The 18,141-nt window shown below is 37.7% G+C and overlaps 5 protein-coding genes across 5 annotated transcripts; 2 read left to right on the top strand and 3 right to left on the bottom strand.

The window, feature by feature from the left end:
• The first annotated feature begins 242 nt into the window (after positions 1 to 242).
• Positions 243 to 5,525, top strand: LOC131000560 (RNA demethylase ALKBH10B-like). The gene is made up of 7 exons (XM_057926552.1): positions 243 to 1,080; positions 3,491 to 3,621; positions 3,704 to 3,821; positions 4,152 to 4,268; positions 4,351 to 4,466; positions 4,583 to 4,737; positions 4,814 to 5,525. The coding sequence occupies exons 1-7, from the start codon at positions 537 to 539 to the stop codon at positions 5,238 to 5,240; spliced, it is 1,608 nt and encodes a 535-aa protein (XP_057782535.1). The 5' UTR covers positions 243 to 536; the 3' UTR covers positions 5,241 to 5,525.
• A 404-nt stretch (positions 5,526 to 5,929) lies between these two features.
• Positions 5,930 to 7,515, bottom strand: LOC131000584 (uncharacterized). Its single transcript, XM_057926589.1, has one exon. The coding sequence runs from the start codon at positions 7,320 to 7,322 to the stop codon at positions 6,213 to 6,215; it is 1,110 nt and encodes a 369-aa protein (XP_057782572.1). The 5' UTR covers positions 7,323 to 7,515; the 3' UTR covers positions 5,930 to 6,212.
• A 4,246-nt stretch (positions 7,516 to 11,761) lies between these two features.
• LOC131000624 (exosome complex component RRP4 homolog) lies at positions 11,762 to 14,301 on the top strand. Its single transcript, XM_057926641.1, is given in 8 exon segments — positions 11,762 to 12,062; positions 12,158 to 12,259; positions 12,365 to 12,416; positions 12,684 to 12,767; positions 13,209 to 13,274; positions 13,432 to 13,500; positions 13,675 to 13,701; positions 13,703 to 14,301. Coding segments are annotated over 8 exon segments (984 nt in total). The 5' UTR covers positions 11,762 to 11,907; the 3' UTR covers positions 14,132 to 14,301.
• LOC131000613 (auxin-binding protein T85-like) lies at positions 14,236 to 15,799 on the bottom strand. The gene is made up of 5 exons (XM_057926625.1): positions 15,459 to 15,799; positions 15,242 to 15,348; positions 14,751 to 14,954; positions 14,611 to 14,678; positions 14,236 to 14,538 (listed from the first exon to the last, which is right to left on the bottom strand). Exons 1-5 carry the CDS (start codon positions 15,541 to 15,543, stop codon positions 14,430 to 14,432), a joined length of 573 nt encoding a protein of 190 aa, XP_057782608.1. The 5' UTR covers positions 15,544 to 15,799; the 3' UTR covers positions 14,236 to 14,429.
• A 341-nt stretch (positions 15,800 to 16,140) lies between these two features.
• On the bottom strand, positions 16,141 to 17,953 carry LOC131000607 (protein RESISTANCE TO PHYTOPHTHORA 1, chloroplastic). The gene is made up of 4 exons (XM_057926620.1): positions 17,574 to 17,953; positions 16,698 to 16,908; positions 16,461 to 16,630; positions 16,141 to 16,388 (listed from the first exon to the last, which is right to left on the bottom strand). The coding sequence occupies exons 1-4, from the start codon at positions 17,838 to 17,840 to the stop codon at positions 16,362 to 16,364; spliced, it is 675 nt and encodes a 224-aa protein (XP_057782603.1). The 5' UTR covers positions 17,841 to 17,953; the 3' UTR covers positions 16,141 to 16,361.
• Positions 17,954 to 18,141: the final 188 nt, after the last annotated feature.

The following is an 18,141-nucleotide window of genomic DNA, read 5'->3' as shown; positions in this document are numbered from 1 at the left end:
TTTAAATAATTATAAACTTTAAAGAAAATCACAATACTAGATTGTCGAATGCGACGTAGTATTTATTTGCATTAGAAAAAAGAAAAAGTGAACGTATTTAATTATTTATCACGGGTGATTTGAATCTAATTAGCTACACTTTTTATTTAACGTTTTTACATTACAACTGTTAATTAATATTGCCACCTCATTTTGTGATTTACTATAATTGTGACACATCAGCCAGTGGTCCCTACCGGGTACGGACATTTCCACCTAAACCTCCCACGCCCCAAACCCTCGCTTTCATCACCACCTTTTCCTATCAACCTTTTTTCCGCTCTCTACAAATTCTAGACGAATACATTCCGCTCAGTTAAATTTCTAGAAAGAAAAATTGCATACAGAAACACAGCGCCCAGACGCAACGATCAAAATTTGATACTGACATATACCGATTCAGAGCAATCCAGATTTCGGTAGCGGAAAAAGTGTGTTCTATTAGTGCTGTTTTTCACCTGAGAGTTTCTAGTTATACGCTGATCAGGTTGTTTGGAATGCCGCCGGCGGCGGGCGTAGCAGCAGCAGTGCAGGGCGATCGGGCGGCCTTGAAAACGATGGTGGTTCCGGCAGTGATGCAGCAGCCTCAGCTGCCGATGATGACGGCGGCATCGGAGGTGTTCGCCAAGGACGCCATTATCGCCTGGTTCCGCGGCGAATTTGCTGCGGCGAACGCGATTATTGATGCGCTGTGCAGCCACCTGACGCAGCTGGAGGACGGCACCGCGGCGGCCGCATACGAATCGGCTTTCGCGGCGATTCACCGCCGGAGGTTGAATTGGATTCCGATTCTTCAGATGCAGAAGTATTTCTCCATTGCCGACGTGACGGTGGAGCTGAAGAAGGTGGTGGAGAAGAAGAGATCGGAGAATGACGTGGAGATGAAGAAGGCAGAGGAAGTGGCTGACGGTGGTTGTACGGCCGCGATCGATGAGAAAGAGAAACAGAAAGACAACAATCAGGAAAGTTCGTTGGTGAGTAATGAAAATGGTGGAGGTGAGGTAGTTGATGAAGATTTCTCGTCAGAAATTACAGATACAGGTAACCTGTCCGATTCAAAGATCTTATATTTTTAAGATTCTAATCCATTCTTCTCGTCTCTGTTTTTTGCAAATTAAATATTGAAACTGGTTTCATTTCGATCTAACATCGACTTTTTGCATTGTAACTTTTTTGAGCAATTATTGTCTTCGTTTTTCCCCCGTGATATCGATTTTTGTCGAGCTTGTTTCACATAACTGACATAAGAATTCAACTTCTAACTATAACAAAAGTTAACAAGTCCATGATTAAAACGAATTCTGATATTTCTCTGCTCTTTGATTGTGATTTGGAGTCATCAAATAGAAAGAATCTAGAATTTCCAGGATGATGTGGTTATCTCTGTTCCACAATTTCACTTGATTTCGCTGTCAATTTTACTGAACAGGAAACCAAACTTGTCATTCACGACTTACTCCTACTTCTTAGTTGTCAATTTAATGCTAAAGTTATTTATTAGCTTAGTAATTACAATTTGGTAATTTACTACTTTGAAGCGAAATCTGACGCTTCATAAATTTACATCTCATGACTTCAAACCAGATCCCGTTCAGAAATTAACTACTCCTATCTTGAATCGTTTTCTCCGGGGGCTAAATCGGTTGTTCTTTTCCCGAGGATTTCATGGATAGTTTAGAAAATCGAGGAAATGTAAGTTGAGGTAGAGTTAGTTGAAGACTGCAATCCTGCAACCTAACAGAGTTGGTTCCTGGAGCAGAATTTGATCATTAATTAAGGTCCACCTGGAGATGCGTGAGGTGCCACTTAAATTATTTTTTCTTTGACTTATTTGATGAGGGGGCGGCGGAGTGGCCTCAGCCGTCGATCATTGACGCAAGGCGTGGCTGCCTCTACTTGGTTTTGTCGCCCTGTGGTTGGCCCACTCCCCTTCTTCACTCCCACCCTCTCTCATGTGGATATTCGGATCCCTATGTTGGGCTCTTCCTTGGTTCTAGAGTACTCGGTGTGTCTAACTCGTTTGAGTCAACTCGCCACCTATTAACTATTTTCTAGGTTTTTAAATTTTGATGACATTTTTCAGAGTGAACAGAGAATATTTTGGTTCGTGATTTATATTCCAATTGTGGCATGGAATAGAGAAGATTTGCGACTATTTAAAAGTTTTAATTTCAAGGAAGGAAAAAGTCCTAAAAATTTATGCCCATTCACTACAAAAGGTGCTTGGCACTGCTTACCTTTTCCTTCTTTTTTATATTTGTCTGGGCATGTTAGTGGGAGCTCTCGGTACAGCAAATATGTGTCATCGTATCTTTTTGTTCTTAGGAAAAAGCTAAGAAAGTTTCAAACGGCAGCGAAAGGGAAATAATGTTATATTTTTGGTCTGTTCTTTATTTTTATAGCAAAATTGCAAAATAAACTTAATTAGCCCCGCCACCCTTTTTATTTATACTCATATTTTAAGTAATAACATAGGAAAAAAGTCCAGGGGATACCTGAGGAAGAAAAGAACAAAAGAAATAAGCAAATCGTAATTCTTTTTTGCTACAGTTCAACGGTACAATGTTGGAGGTGCAGTTTGTATGCACTATCCCGTACTTCGTTAGTCCCAAGAGAAATGAATGCTTCTTTATGACCACAGAACGGCACTAGCGATGAATATGGTTGGCTCCGCACATTGCAGGGTTAATGGGCTACAATTGTGTGCTGCTTAATTTTTCTCCATAATGGGTCAGCCGAGAGTAAGTACCCATGAGTACCATTTTGTCAATTCTAGTTGATTTCGGAACACGAGATACTTTTCGTAAACTGTCTGGTAATCCTACAACATTAGATGCAGTAAAGATGCAATAACCATAAATGGTTTCCCATTTCATTTATGTGGGTCTGGTTAATTGATTATCAGGCCCGATTTAATATTTCTTCGGTACTGTATTTCAATCTAAGTAGCTGCCATTAACGAGGACTTCATGATTAATTAGTTTTGATGACGTTTTAAATGTTTTGTCCTTCTCATGCCTGCGACTTCTGCTCTCTTCACCTTTTCTTGATACTATCTGGATTATAATGTTTCCATTTCCAGCTATATATTAATTACCATTTTGAGATGCTAAGGATTCATTATTCCCAAATACACAATTGGTAGAAATTTCACATATTGCTAAAGAGGATTAACATTTAAAATCACTTGAATTGAACCAAGAACATGAGAATATAAAAATAGCTTAAAACGTCTGAATGATAGACCCCCATGGTTACTCAAAGAAATTTGTATATGATTGAAAAAGTGACAACTAGAATGGTGGTTGTTTCTACATCCAGGATAGGAAGATATACAGGAAGCTTTTATCACTTTGGGCCCACCAGTTGTACAAGGGAATGTTTTCTTCACTTCAGACTAATCTTGTGTTTGAGTATTCCATAATCAATCCTCTTTTGATTTGAAATCCAGGATCGCAAGAAGTGCAACCCTTCTCAGAACCTGTTGAGATCTGTTCTAACCATGAAAAGTGTGAGGCACGCCGCGCCCAGATCAAGATGACAAAAGGTTTTGTAGCAAAGGAACCAGTGAAAGGGCACATGGCAAGTCTTTTCTTGATTTTGCATGGTGAAATTTTACATGCTGCGGTAAGTAGGATAACTAATGGTATTTTTCAACTTGCAGGTTAATGTTGTTAGAGGTCTTAAGTTATATGAAGACATATTCACTGAAACCGAGCTTTCTAAATTGAATGACTTTGTTAATGAACTTCGAGTTGCTGGTCAGAATGGTGAACTCTCAGGTGGATCCTGTGATTCGTGATGCTTTTATAGTTAAACTAGTTGTTTCCTTTTGGGCCGGAAGTTATGAGATTGTAAAGGGCATCTTCTATAGGTTTGCTTGAGCAGGTTTGGGCATTTGTTTTTACCTTCAGAATAAACTTATTTTATATGGATCGCACAGAACGTTTGATTTTAACTCAATTTCTTGCCAATAAATGAAGATATTGAATATCTATTATCCTATAAATTTACCTTGCTCCAGCTTGATTTACACAATCACATCTTCCTTTGAAATGCAGTTATTCTTTAATTTCTACCTGGTCTAATTTAATACTTCCGATTGGTTTCAGGAGAAACCTTCATCTTATATAATCAGCAGACAAAAGGAAACAAGAGAGAGTTGATTCAGCTTGGCGTTCCCATTTTCGGGCACGTTAAAGAAGATGACACAAATACATTCCAAAGAAGTATGCTAAGTATCTTTTTCATATTTATTACTAAAGTTCTGCTGCTTGCGGTTCCACTACTAATGTTTTAATCTATTTGCAGACTATATTGAGCCGATCCCAGTGCTTCTCCAAGGTGTAATTGATCACTTGATTCAGTGGCGCTTGCTTCCGGATAATAGGAAACCAAACAGCTGCATCATCAACTTCTTTGATGAGGTATTCATGCGTCCAAGTCTTGGACTCTTGATTAATAATGCAATTACATTGTCCATATCTATATCACACTTATTACAAGTATTGAACCAAATAATTTCTGATTTGATCTTTTATAGGGGGAGTATTCTCAGCCTTTTCTGAAACCACCCCACCTGGAGCAGCCTCTTTCTACCCTCCTCCTCTCTGAATCAACAATGGCCTTTGGCCGCATGCTTGTGGGCGACGGTGAAGGGAATTATAGAGGACCTCTCATGCTCTCTTTAAAAGAAGGGTATGTATCACTGTTGAGAATTTCAAAACATCTATCTATGGTAAGAAACGAAAAATTAACTCGAGAGGTTTCTCAGGTCTCTTCTAGTGATGAGGGGAAACAGCTCAGATACAGCAAGACACGTGATGTGCTCCTCTCCAAACAAGAGGGTGAGCATCACTTTCTTCAAAGTCCGAGCGGAGATAGAAAGTAATCCATCATCCGAGATGACCACTTCGTCCAAAGGAATGACTCTATGGCAACCTGGCGTCCCTATGCCAAATAACTATGGGCCGGTAAATATGATGCCCAAATGGGGTCTGCTGCGTTCTCCCATGGTGATGTTAGCCCCTATACGCCCGGTGATGGTGAACCCTCGAAAGATTCCACGTGGTGGTACTGGGGTATTCTTGCCATGGAACGTTGGTTCGCGGAAGCATGCAAAGCATCTCCCACCGCGTGCACAGAGAGGGCGGTTTCTGGCTCTACCTCCCCCGGCCGATGGTAATAAACCTGAGAACTGAGACAACTCTTAAAAAGATATTTGCTGTAAGTTGAGTTTTCTGTCTATTGCAATTTCTAGAGTTATTTGGTGAGGAACGAGTCTCTTTTTTTTTATGTTTTTCTTTTAGACAGCTATAGGGTGTAATGTTGGTTACATATATATGTGGTCATGTTCAACGAGCTAGAGGCTCCGGAAATAGTTGAGCTTGAAGCTAAATCAACAGCATTTGGTCGTTGATAGAGGGTTAAATATTGTACCAAATTTCTTTCTTTTTGGCGATAACGATCTATTGTTCCTTTCTTTACGAGGAAGCACCTGTTTCTTTTTTCTTTCGAATTATCCACATTTTATCAAGTGTATTCAACTACAATAGCTGATTAGCCACAATATTTTGTTGAAATAAATCCTGGGCACCAGATTTAGTGCTTAAAAAGTAGCACTACTTTTGGGAAAAATGTCAGGGTTCTTGTAATGTTATTTTTTTAGAGAAAGGGTTCTTGTAACTTTAATACTCTCCCACTTTACACTGTTTTTGTTTTCTTTCTTGTTTTAATCTTAGATCCACTAAAAGTGGAGCCTTTCATTGCCTACTTCACATTCATTCATGTCGTGTGTTGACTGTAAGATCCACTGTGTAAGCACTAATGAAAGGTGAGCCCTGCAATCAAAGTTCCAAAATCCTCAACAGTCATGAAAACACTAATCTCAGAACATAAGAGCAGAATTTAGTTGAAAAAGAATACCACAACACACTTGTTTAAAATTAATCATGAACAGAACAGAGTGGAGCTTTACCACAAATGGAAACCAACAGTTCCATTAAATTCACAAAGAAACGCAAACGAATGAGAAATAATGAAACAAATAATCAGATTAATTCATTTATGTTCCTGTCCTGATATTTACTTGGAGAAGCCGTTACTGAATCTTCTATCCCAGAATTCCACTGCAAACCAAATTCATAATTACATTACTAAACATTTATCGGCCATTAAGCTTTCACGGGCTCATCATCATCCTCAATACCCCAATTCAAATCGTCATCGTCATCTTCTTCCACAGCCAACGGCTTCCGTAAGTCGTCTTTCTTCGGGTTCCCACCACCATGAGCGGCCGAGGTTTTCCTCTCATGGCCACTACCAATGTCCCCGATTTCGTCCCACCCCAAATCCTCCTCCTGATTCGACACCACCACCTCCTCACCTTTCTTCTCCACACCCACTTTCTCATCATTCCCATCTTCATCAACTGTTCCACTCTTCCCCTCTCTCTCATGCACACCACTCTTCTCACTCAACTCAACCTTTTCCCCATCAACGGCCTCAGTTTTGCCTTTCGACTTCCCATCACTAGCTACATCATCATCATCATCGACATCCCACGACAAATCCTCATCATCATCATTCGAAATCGCCATCTTCACGATACTCGCCCTCATTTTTTCTTGCTGCTTGAGCTTCTCCACTCTGTAAAAGTACCTACACCAAAATGTGTCCTGATCAACAGCATTGGGAACGGCCTTCCCATAAATACCCTCCATAATCCCATTTTCCCCGATCAAACCCTCGATCGCATCCTCATAATCCCCCAATTCAAACCCTAGTTTCCACTTCCCGTAATCCTCCGCATCCTCCGGCTCCATGCAGAAAGTATTCAAATCACTCTGAATCGCGATCAGCTGCGCCTCGAACCGACTGTAGCGACCCGAATTCAGGCTCCGATTCGTCCCCGGCATCTCGGACTCGCCGTCCGAAGAAAACCCCAGCGCTTCTTTATTGATCATACTCGCCGTCGATTTCAGCACCACGTCGATTGCCCCCTGTGCGGCTTCGAGCGAAGCCGGCAGGTCCTTGACGGCGCGGCTGGCCGTCTCCCGGAGAATTTCGGTCTCTTTCTTGAGACCCGACCCGAATTCCTGGAGATCTCTGCGGTACGCCTCGATCACGGATTCGGATTGCATCGAGAAAGATCTGACGAAACCCCCGAAACTCCAGGCATCATCGGCGTCGTTGGGATTGCTCACTCCGCCGGGTGAATCCGGGTCGGATTCGGAAGTCGGAGCTTCCTGATCGTCTGTTATAATGGATTTGAAGAAATTCATGGCAATTGGAGGATTCAGTTACGTTGAAGATTGTACTTCAATTTCTTTTTCTTTTTTTCTTCTCTCTAAAGATGATGAATTCGGGTGCCTTTGTTTATTTTTAGCTTATGATTTGGGATGCAAGCCCAAAACTAATTGGACTCTTAAATTCTAAGCCCACTTCATAAATAATTAATCGTCGGAAATACTTCTTTATCTAAATCTATTTCCTTTATACTACTCCCTCCCATTGATCTTGTCATTTTTTTATTTTTTTTTGTCTCATTGATTTTGTCATATTTCTATTTGATAATAATTTCACTATAAATAATATGACTCCAAATTTTTACACACTTTTATTACACTAATTATACTCTCCGTAATAATCGTGCTCAAAAGAAATGAGAAAAGCCTAATAGGACGGAGGGAATAGTATTTTCTAAAACAATGTAATTATTCCTAAAAAAAATATTTGAATACCACCTTTTATCATACTCCCTCCGTCCCATAAGCTTAGGCTGATTGGGATTTTCACAAAGATTAAGAAAAATCATTGGAAATGAAAATATATAAGTAAATTTCCTAGTATGCCCATATTTATTATTTAATGATGTATTAAAGTGAGAGTAAATTAAAGAATTAAATAGGGATATAATAGTAAATGAGTAAAAAAATATTACTTTTTATGGAAACAAGCCTATATAAATGGGACATTTAAAAAAGGAAAACAAGCCTATGCTTATGGGATGGAGGAGTAATTTTTTTTGCAATGAAAATATTTTAAGAAAAATTCAACAATAAGACATTAAGACTACGTTATTTAATTAGAAATGATGTCTCATGTGGTCCACGTCGTTCCTTTTCCCCTAGAGGTTCGATTTAAAAGTAAATGCTTAAAAGCTCAATAGTTAATTTATGATTTAAATTAACAATAAAATATCTATAAATTATCTTAAGTGAAATTACAGATTGAGCTCATGTTTGGAGCTCTAAGATCTGAAAGTAACTGCAAATCTCGGTTCATTAGAGTTGAGTTATGCGAACCAAAAAATTACAACAAAGAAAGAAATCGGACATCAAGAAAAATGTCAGACCTAAAGGCAAAAGTCATGTTTATAGAAGATACGAAGCAGGGGCGGATCCACCATGGAACATGGGGGTGCAGTTGCATCCCCAAAAAAAAAAAAATTTTTTTACTAGTATTAATATTTATATATAAATTATTTTAGATCTAGTTTTTGCACCCCCAATTAAAAGTTTTAATCCAAAATAAAAGAGAAATTCAGTTTTTAAAATCCCAAATTCCATTTACCCAACTAAAAAGAGAGCTCACCATCTCTTTCTTTTTCATTCTTTTGATCAAGCCCATCATTTAATCAATCAATTACCTCAATTCTTAATTAAACAAAAAAGTTGAAAGTATACATTTTGCATTTGAAATGCAAAGTTATTATTATTATATTTGTATTTTAGTAAAAAAAAATGTCTAAAATGTATCGAAGGCCTCAAAAAAAAAAATCTCGGGGGCTACCGCCCCCGAACCCCCGTAGAAGTTCAACTCCCTCAAAAAAATCCTAGCTTCACTAATGTTTATAAGATTATTTTTTGCATCCCCAATTTAAAAATCCTGGATCCGCCACTGATACGAAGACACTTAACGGATTCAAAGACTTAACACGTATTAATATCACTGTCAGCATTGAAAGATAAAAGTTATTGAAAGATATTTTTACTATTTTTTGGGCTAATGGGCTTTAATATTATGTTTAAATGATGGCCTATAAATTAAAGTACTATTCAAACGTAGGACTATCTTTTCACTGAAATAAAAATAGACGAAAAAGGAATTTCTTACTCTACAAGTTTTCTTTGACTTCAATTTCTTAACTTGTTTTCTCCCATTCTTTCATAATTGGATGTTGAATTCAAAACCCGTTTCACTGTGTCTTTTCAATAGTATACATAACATAATGGATCACAAACTTTGATAAAAAAAATTGAGTGTTACTATTGCAAGTAGTAAAAAAATGCAATGTTGCAATTGCAACCCTTTAAAAGACGTGCGAAATTTGTAAATTTAGAGAAATATTTTGTTGTTTTGAACAAATAACGTTCTTGTGAATATCTGTTTTTCACAGATTTCGAGTTCAACAACAAATATTTAAATGAGGTCTATGATGATAAACATGATCCAAACTGGACTAACAGCAACAGTGTCACTTGGAATTGGGACAAATTGGCTTTTGTTGATTCTATGCACTTTGCTTCCATGTCACATTTATTGACCAAAGATTACTAAAGTCTCAAGTAATCTATATCTCTACATAATAAATAATCAATTCTCTTCTTCTTCAGCCCAAAATCTTCATATAATTAGAGAAATGACGCATAACTTTGTGATCTTGTGGAATAATGATGAAATTTTTGACATGATAAATCTTCACCCACACGTACTGTACTGCAATTTTAATACTGATAGCTGTTTATTTTTTTTTTCTGAGAGTGATGGGCTCGTGTTAATATATTTTATGAATATATCTTTCTTTTTGTTAGGAAATTCTGGTTTCCAATAGGAAGAATTATCCTTCATTCTGGTTGAATTATGCAATAGCTAGAAAAGTGGATGCTGCAATTACTCATACATGAGAAATTAATGATCATTATTCTACCAGTTACGTCTCTTATTCTTTTAATACATGCGTCGTGTATGAATATATGAAGTTAGATTAATAAGATATACGTGGTTCCGAATAGTGTAATCATACTATCCCTTTAAAACGGTCTTAGTGTTAAAATGAATATTTTTTAGGCCAAAAGTTTCAAGTTCGAATTCTATTGACGCTCTTATAAGTCTGACAAATTCGCATGCCGAGGCTACTCAGACACGTTTGTCCACTATGCACAAAAAACACAAGGAATAATCATACGATACAATAGATAACGCACCATTTGACGACACAATATACGTAAACAAGAGATTCTTGGCTAGTGTTTCTCCTATTAGAGAATGAAGCATGTTTGAAGTAAGGTGGATACCTCCCTTTTGGAATTTATAACTTGGTAGAAAATTGAGGGGAAGATGTGGATATAGATTCTCTCTAGCTGTCTCACGCCTTTTGACTATAAAACCCAAAAAAGACAACATCAAACAATTCACCCTATCCATCTATCAAAGCATGAAAAACATTTCAGGTATATGATATTGTAGAGAAAGATATAGATAACAAAATGGATAGATACCATCCCATTTTGCTTTTCCAGAAAGAATAGAATAATCTTGTTTGATAAACAGACCTAACTAGCTCTGTTCTTGAACTACAATTCAAGATCCAAAAAATGGAGAGCAATCCTGAGGCCTCAGGCATCTGCCAACGCCTCTTGAGGCTCGTGTTTGGGACGCTGAGGCGCCCCTCTGCACTCCCCGCGCCTCCAACTCGAGCAATACACGTGGAGGGATCTGAGATTGCAGTTGAGTTCAACCACAATCTCAGAGGAAAGATGAGCATAAAGGGAAGAAGAGTAGTGTTTGGTTTGAGGAAGAAGCTACTACAATGGCGAGGGATGATCACGATGACACCAAGACGAGGCGGCATTGGCCTCTTCTTGGTGTGGCCTCAAACATAAATGACAAGTCCGAGGCCTTCATACAGAGGAAGAAGAAGGCCATGATGGCTAGAAACTACAGCCTTGATCAGGATCGCACCAACTAAAATAATTTCATTCATTCATTGCTTATTTTCTATATATCCAGAATAAGATACTCTTTTCTATGTGATTTCTGTTCAACCCATTGCTTATGTCTGCCCTCTTTTGTTTTTGGTTTTTTTTTTTTGGTATTTTTCAGTTTCATCTTCTTCAAATATGAAATTCATCCTAATTCCTATCAATCTATCTATGAGATAGCACACGACCAGACAAAATCTCAAGTATGATCACAGACTTCGATTACTTATACCCTTCTAAGTAATTAAACCAGTTTTAAACAGAACCAAAAATGTAAAAAAGTTGCACAACTTTAAATCAAGGTTCATGAAGTAGACCTGCTATACATTTTTTGCAAAATTAATTTAATTCTCTTGGTCGCGGGTACCCGCCACCAATGATCAGCCGCCAAAAATACTATGTATGCATCAATACATGCAATTTTGTTGTTGTTCCATATACTATATATAAAAAAAGAAAAGAAAAGAAATCATAATAGATGCATACAAATTTATAATGCTATATTCATCCTACAATACATGATTTTTATAATGTGATTAATGATTGTTAGTTTTCAAACAAGAAAGAAAAAATATATAAAGATTCAATCCCCAAATCCCCCAATTACAAATTGACCAAATAAATAAAAACAAAGAGTCACCACTAGCATTTTTTTTAATTGTCGTTCATTTTATCTTTTTCTTTGTGTGTGGGGCCGTGGGGATGGTGTATTAAGGGCCCATAAAACATAAAGCCCAATTGAAACGAAACCGGGCCCGGTAACATTAGTGAAATTCGCCGGAGCAGCTTCAACTAAAAAACAATTGCCCTAATTTCTATATCTCCAATTAGGGATTAGGGTTTTACAAGGGTTTTCCATCGGATCAACTCTCTCTCACGGAAAATGAGAGGCCTGCAGTTGTCGCTCGACAAAGGCCAAAAACTGAGATTCGAGAGAGCGTTCGAGCTGCTGGATTCTCTCTCCTCCAAAGCCAATTCCGACGCCTCCGTCATCGTCGCCGACGACATCTCCGTCAACAATGAAGATGCCATTCTCAAGTATACCCTGCTCATGAACTCATATGTTTTTCTCTTTTTTAATGGTTCGTATGAAATTAAGGTTATTTTGGACTGAAATTGATGGGGGGCTGCAGGGGCCACGGCACGGCGGAGATGGATGACCGTTTGGTGGCGACGCTATGTGGAGTTGTGGAGCGCGTCAACAAGCTTGTCTATGTCCGGCCTTTGAGGGCCAGGTTTTTTTTCTTTTTATTATTTTGAATGGAAAAATAAAAATTTCGTGTTTTAGTTAGTGAAGAGTGTACCTTTTGCTGTGGGTTTTGATGTTTTGTGGTATGTAGGTATAAGCCTGAGATCGGTGATATCATCATTGGCCGTGTTATTGAGGTAAAATATGCTTTATCCTGTCAACATTATGAAAAGATGAAAGCATTTCTCAGTTCATATAATGATCTTCTTCCATGGGAAGTTGTTTTAGAGGTCTTTGTCATCTATTAAATTTCCAAATAATGTTACAAATCATCATCATATTTCTGTAATTTCAGTAATTGGTCTTTCAAGTTGTTGATGATCTGGATCTGTTAAGCTAGTGATTTGGTTTCAACTACTCGAGTTATGACAATATAATGTTGTACCCATTCTTTTCTATCAAGGTTGCATCCAAAGCGTTGGAGGCTGGAGATCAATTTCAGCCAGGATGCAGTGCTGATGCTTTCATCAATGAACTTACCTGATGGCATCCAGGTATCCATCAACAATAACTGTTTTGAGCTTTTATTTCATCGGGGAGGAACGAAAGAGGGCCAATGTCAAAGTTTGTGATTGTTAGGGTCTGAATTTGTACTCCTATTATCTCTAGGAGTAAGACTCCAATACTATGATTCAGTTGACTGTATATATTCATGTATAAATGTATAATGTTTGGGGTTATAAATTTATAATTGCATGTTTACTTAGTTCCCCATTCTCCCTCTTATATGGTCTTTGGCAGATGTTTGTTGTTATGTTTTTCTTGTTAAAACTTTGTTGAATGTTGAAACAATTTACTGATGTTTGCCCTGGTCTTCATAACATGTTGAAGAAACAGATATGTTTGTTGCATGAAACATTAGAGTTTGAACAAAGGAATATCCTGTTATTTTAATTTCTAATAATGGAGAATGTATATCTACTTTTGGTTTCCAGCGACGACGAACTGCAGTTGACGAGCTTAACATGCGCAGCATATTTGAAGAAAATGATGTCATCTGTGTAAGATTCCTGAATGCTCACACTTATTAGCAACTCTGCTAACTATTCTCACTCTTATGCTTGCCGAGCTGAAAAGGGAGCTACAGATGACATGTTAATTTCACTTGCCCTCTCTTTTTGTTTTTTAGACTCTCTAACAAGTGATGCTTTGATTCAGGCTGAAGTTCGTGGCTTCCAACATGACGGCTGCTTGCACCTACAAGCAAGAAGCCAGAAGTATGGAAAGGTTTGTATTTCATTCTATATCCCATGAGGACTTTGACTAGATATCTTGCTTATCAGTCTGTGCCCTCAAATTTCAGTTCATTGTTTGTTAATAATGTTTGTCATCTCATCTAATCTTTTTTTGAGAATATCATCTAATCTAGTTAGGCTGTGATTTTGTATTTTGTTTTTACAGCTCAAGAGAGGCCAATTGCTTACGATACCCCCCTTATCTAGTTAAGAAGCGAAAGCAGCATTTTCACCATCTAGAGCAATATGGAATCGACCTCATACTGGGTTGTAATGGATTCGTTTGGGTTGGCGAACATGTTGAAGTGCGAGATGATATGATGGAGGATCTATCAGATAAATCTGAGCAACAAAAAGCGAAGTCGTGGAACACAGTGGGCGATGAAGAAGTAGAAGAAACACACACTCCACCAGACACGAGGCAAAATATATGCAGATCGGCTAATGCCATCCGAGTGTTGTCTACTTTAGGCTTCACGATTACAGTAGAGATTATCACAGAAATTGTTGAATTGAGTAGGTCTATGAATCTCGATGTGCATGAGATGCTTGGTGCAGAATTCTATGTCATCGTTGCTGAGAAAGAAGCTGAACGTCGTAGCTTGTCGACAAAAAGGAGATGATATATAAAGTAGAAGAGCCTGTAAGTTTTTTTTTCACATGTTGAATTGTAAAAGACAAGATATTGATAGAAGCCATTTTGTAAAACTAATTCTGGAAACGTCACTTTTGTAAAACACAGTCAAATTTTATTTGAGTTGATAGGAATGCCAATTTTCAACTGATTATTACACATGAACTTGTGCATCTCTACCCTAATAAGGGGACGCAAAGTTGCCAAACTGAAACATATTTGTAGAAATGAGAGAAGCTCAAATTTCTTGCAAGACTAGCTACAGTTGAATGCTGGACCTTGGAATATTAGAGCTCATCGTTCTCTTGAGGTGTCTGATAACTCCCTTGGTCCCAAAAAATAGGGGATAGCAATTTGGCAGCAGTGTGTGGCATGAACCAGTCGTCATACACGAACCTGAACTCAAACAATTTGTTACATTGTGGTTTTACTGAGAGAGAGAGAGAGAGATAGAGAGAGGTAGCTTACAGTTTCATTGGCGGCCTACTTATGACAACTAGAAACTTCAAATCTTGATGCTCGTTTGTGTTGACGACCTGTGGTGCAAACAGACATGAGATAGTTTCATCTGTCTCGTGTTTTGTTACATCGATGCACGTCATAGGTACCTGATGGGCGTTGTCAACCGGGATGTGAAACGTCGAGTTTGAGGAAAAAGGCAAGTGTTGAGGGGTGCCGGGATGTTTGAGATGTGAATTAGAGGCAAGATAAAGAGTGCCACTGCCCTCTAAAACCACAAATATTTCCTCACATGAATGCCTGTGGATTGGTGTTCCTGCTCCTGGACCAAGTGTTTGATGCCACACTTCAACCTATACAACACACACTCAATTCTTTTTTCTTCTATAAATACAATTGCTATCAAACAATAACTTTAACTAAATGCTGCTACACACTCTTAATTTTCCAAAATTGCTAAACACTTTTCTGTTGCAATGCTGAAAGCTAAATTCGGAAGGTTCCAAAAGTGAAACAATCAACTAGATTAAGTTGACATTATATTATTAATAAAATACTATTTGATTTTATCTAAATATATGGTGACTATAGAAGTTGAAATAGTAAACGAAACACCATTTATAAATTAATATGATCTCACCTCTTTAAAACCGTGCATGATTGAACCAGCTATGGTGATGTGAGACAAACCAGGAAGACCGTAGCTATCTTCTCCCATCTCACTGATGTTCCTCACGATGGGTAACCCTAATTTTCCAGATGGAAATACAACAAAAATAATTAGGCACACCATGTATTTGTCAAAATAATCCAACGAAAAACGCAGCTGAAGACAAAAGAATAATTAAAAAACTTGCCGTCGGCTGCACGACGCGAGGCCTGGGCCGGGGCGGCGGCCAATAAAAGGGCAGACAAGAAAATATACCATCGGCGGCGGGACATGTTTTTGACGGTTTGATCAAAATTTGTCTCTCTTTTCAAGCTGAGTGTAGAAGCAAACGAAAATTAAATTTATAATCTTAGATTAATGAAGGATCGATCAATCCGCTTCAATGTATACATTTTAATGCAAATAATACTTGGTCAATTAAATGTGAGCCGACTTTCACAATCCGGCCTAAATTCAAATCAATGAAGAAATTAATATTACCAAGAAAAAGATCATATTGATGTTATAGTACATGCCCTATTCAAATCGTGGATAATATGTCATCCCATTTATTTGATAATTTATTATTTTAAAAAATTTATTAATTCATTATTTTTATTAGATAATTTATTTGATGGATATATCTATTTATAAGCTTTATCAATAGCTTAAACACATTATTTGTATCATTTTGCATACAATAGATTAAACACATTATTGAATTACTCATTTAATGTTGGATTAGTTACCCAACTAACTTTCATTTATTTTGCAATTCATTGTGTGAAGTATGTATGTGTTTGACCTTTTGGAAGCGTGTGCAGTTCGAACTAACAAAAACATTTACGATTTAGACATAACATTGATGCATACATGGTATGTAAAATTGGTTGCCCGAGCAGTATAAATTTACGATTGATTGAATGAACAAAAATACTTTTGAAGGTACATATATGTTGATGCAACAAGAATTTGAGCACCTCTATTTTCCACAATTTGTTCAACACCTATCAAGGCAAGAATACCTCTATGCTCCACATTATGATAATCTTGAATTTCTGTACATATTTCCACAAGGCAAGCTGCTTATGAATGAAGAAGGTGTAGAATTCTACTCTCTCTGCGAAAACCACCCGAGCTGCACGACGAAAGATACATGTTAAGGAGGGCGTGTGACAATTGGCACGAGAGATGTAATAAAATGAAATACCTTCCAAGCGTACATCCCAAAGAAGGCCACGACGTCTGCAGACCAAACGACTGCGAATGATTTCAAGAAGAATGGGATGGTGACGTTGAGCAATGGAACGAGGAGGAAGAGATAGTTAAGAGCTTCTTTCTCGTTCTTGGAGCAGTCCCGTGCACGAAGGGAAGGAATGGCTAAGAACAGCAAAATCAGAAACAAAGTAGCAGCACTAAGTGAAAGTGAGAAATGTGAAGTACTTACTGAACATCCATATGGACCACATGCCCATGAGCCTCCATAGATCAGGCTCGTTCGATGGGAAGATGAGATTGAAGGAGAGAGCGCCTCCTAGCAGCAGAGATACGTAGCCTTGAACCTCAAACACCGTGTATAAAACGCTGCCTGGTACAGCAGGGTTTTTGCTTGCAGTCGAAGCCCTTGGTGCAAATGTAGCAGCAGTCTTTTGGACTACCTGCAACAATTCACAACACAAAATAATCGTCTACTCATCATTGTATAGTCCTCAATTTTGCACTGCAACTTCATATCATACTAACATAACTCTTACCTTATCCTACATTAGGTGATTAATTTCCCTAGATAGTAGCAACATGGAAAGGAAGGAAATCGATATCTAGCAGCAACTTGTATAAAACTAAAAAGAGAAGGGAAGGGAAGGAAAACAAGCAAATGAGATGTGATATTGAATAACCGTGACTCAAGATAATAAGCAACATCACGAGGTTATGCCATCACAATTATGATCATCGATTCATCTTCTTCCCACATAAAGAATCAAAGATTCGATATTTCTTTAGCAAAATTGGACTGATACCATTTCTTTCTACAAGAATTTTGTATCGTGTAACCATGTACACAGGAATTTTCTAAAGAAAATGCACTACTTAGATATGCAAAGATGAAGACATCTACTGAAAGTCACTAGTTAATTAACAAGCACAAACTAATATTCATCCATTAATTCCGAATGCGAAGTATGCTTCAATTTATTTATTTCATTGAGAAAGTAAACATCTTTCTATTTGCTAGTATAAATCGAACAGCAGTGAATAAGTTATCTTCTAGAACAGTTAGCTCATTTTAATTTTTTTTATATAATTGAGAGAAATGACTCGCCTTTTTGAGATCTTTGTCTAATGCTGATGTTGTCCCACTTGAATTCTTGCTTCCCTTTTGAGTTCCTTCATCATTATCAGGTTGTTGAACATCTTCTTCAGATTCTTGGTCCGTTTTGATGTGTAGCTCGTTTGAACTCGCTCGGATTCTGGTAATTTTGATGGGAAACCGAATCTTGATGGAAGAATTTCTGGGGTGTGAAAAGGATGAAGATGAAAATCTTAAAATTTGGGAGTCGAAGAGAGAGGATGAGGTTAGAGCGGTCATGTTTGTTTAACGTTGTCGATAACCTCTGTGAGCTGAGACTTGGGACTTGCAAACCAACATTCTTCACTACTACGACGTCGTTTGCTCGCCAAAATTTACAATTTATATTCAGAAGCCCATTTGATTTCGAAGCCCAATATTTTTAGTAATACTAAAGATATGATTCATTTATTTGAATAAAAGTAGGCAAAAGCACTCCCATTTGGTAGGGTGTCCAACAAACCTTGGAATTGGAATTAGTCGAGTTGAAGCTGAGGTTAAATAATCAAATAATAGTATAAATTTTGAAGTCAATGATACT

The sequence above is a fragment of the Salvia miltiorrhiza genome, chromosome 8 (assembly GCF_028751815.1).
Source record: "Salvia miltiorrhiza cultivar Shanhuang (shh) chromosome 8, IMPLAD_Smil_shh, whole genome shotgun sequence".
Classification (NCBI taxonomy): domain Eukaryota; kingdom Viridiplantae; phylum Streptophyta; class Magnoliopsida; order Lamiales; family Lamiaceae; genus Salvia; species Salvia miltiorrhiza.
Note: the sequence above shows the minus strand (reverse complement) of the source record. Positions and strands in the feature narration are given on the sequence as shown.

Excerpts from the sequence above, each read along its gene's own strand:
- LOC131000560 (XM_057926552.1), top strand. The coding sequence starts at position 537 with ATGCCGCCGGCGGCGGGCGTAGCAGCAGCAGTGCAGGGCGATCGGGCG. Across the intron at positions 3,622-3,703 it reads AACCAGTGAAAGGGCACATG|GTTAATGTTGTTAGAGGTCT; the intron begins GCAAGTCTTTTC and ends TTCAACTTGCAG. Across the intron at positions 3,822-4,151 it reads TCAGAATGGTGAACTCTCAG|GAGAAACCTTCATCTTATAT; the intron begins GTGGATCCTGTG and ends GATTGGTTTCAG.
- LOC131000584 (XM_057926589.1), bottom strand. The coding sequence starts at position 7,322 with ATGAATTTCTTCAAATCCATTATAACAGACGATCAGGAAGCTCCGACT.
- LOC131000607 (XM_057926620.1), bottom strand. The coding sequence starts at position 17,840 with ATGACCGCTCTAACCTCATCCTCTCTCTTCGACTCCCAAATTTTAAGA. Across the intron at positions 16,631-16,697 it reads GTGGTCCATATGGATGTTCA|CCATTCCTTCCCTTCGTGCA; the intron begins GTAAGTACTTCA and ends TGCTGTTCTTAG. Across the intron at positions 16,389-16,460 it reads TTGGGATGTACGCTTGGAAG|CTCGGGTGGTTTTCGCAGAG; the intron begins GTATTTCATTTT and ends TTCGTCGTGCAG.
- LOC131000613 (XM_057926625.1), bottom strand. The coding sequence starts at position 15,543 with ATGTCCCGCCGCCGATGGTATATTTTCTTGTCTGCCCTTTTATTGGCC. Across the intron at positions 14,679-14,750 it reads CGGTTGACAACGCCCATCAG|GTCGTCAACACAAACGAGCA; the intron begins GTACCTATGACG and ends TTTGCACCACAG. Across the intron at positions 14,539-14,610 it reads AGTAGGCCGCCAATGAAACT|GTTCGTGTATGACGACTGGT; the intron begins GTAAGCTACCTC and ends GTTTGAGTTCAG.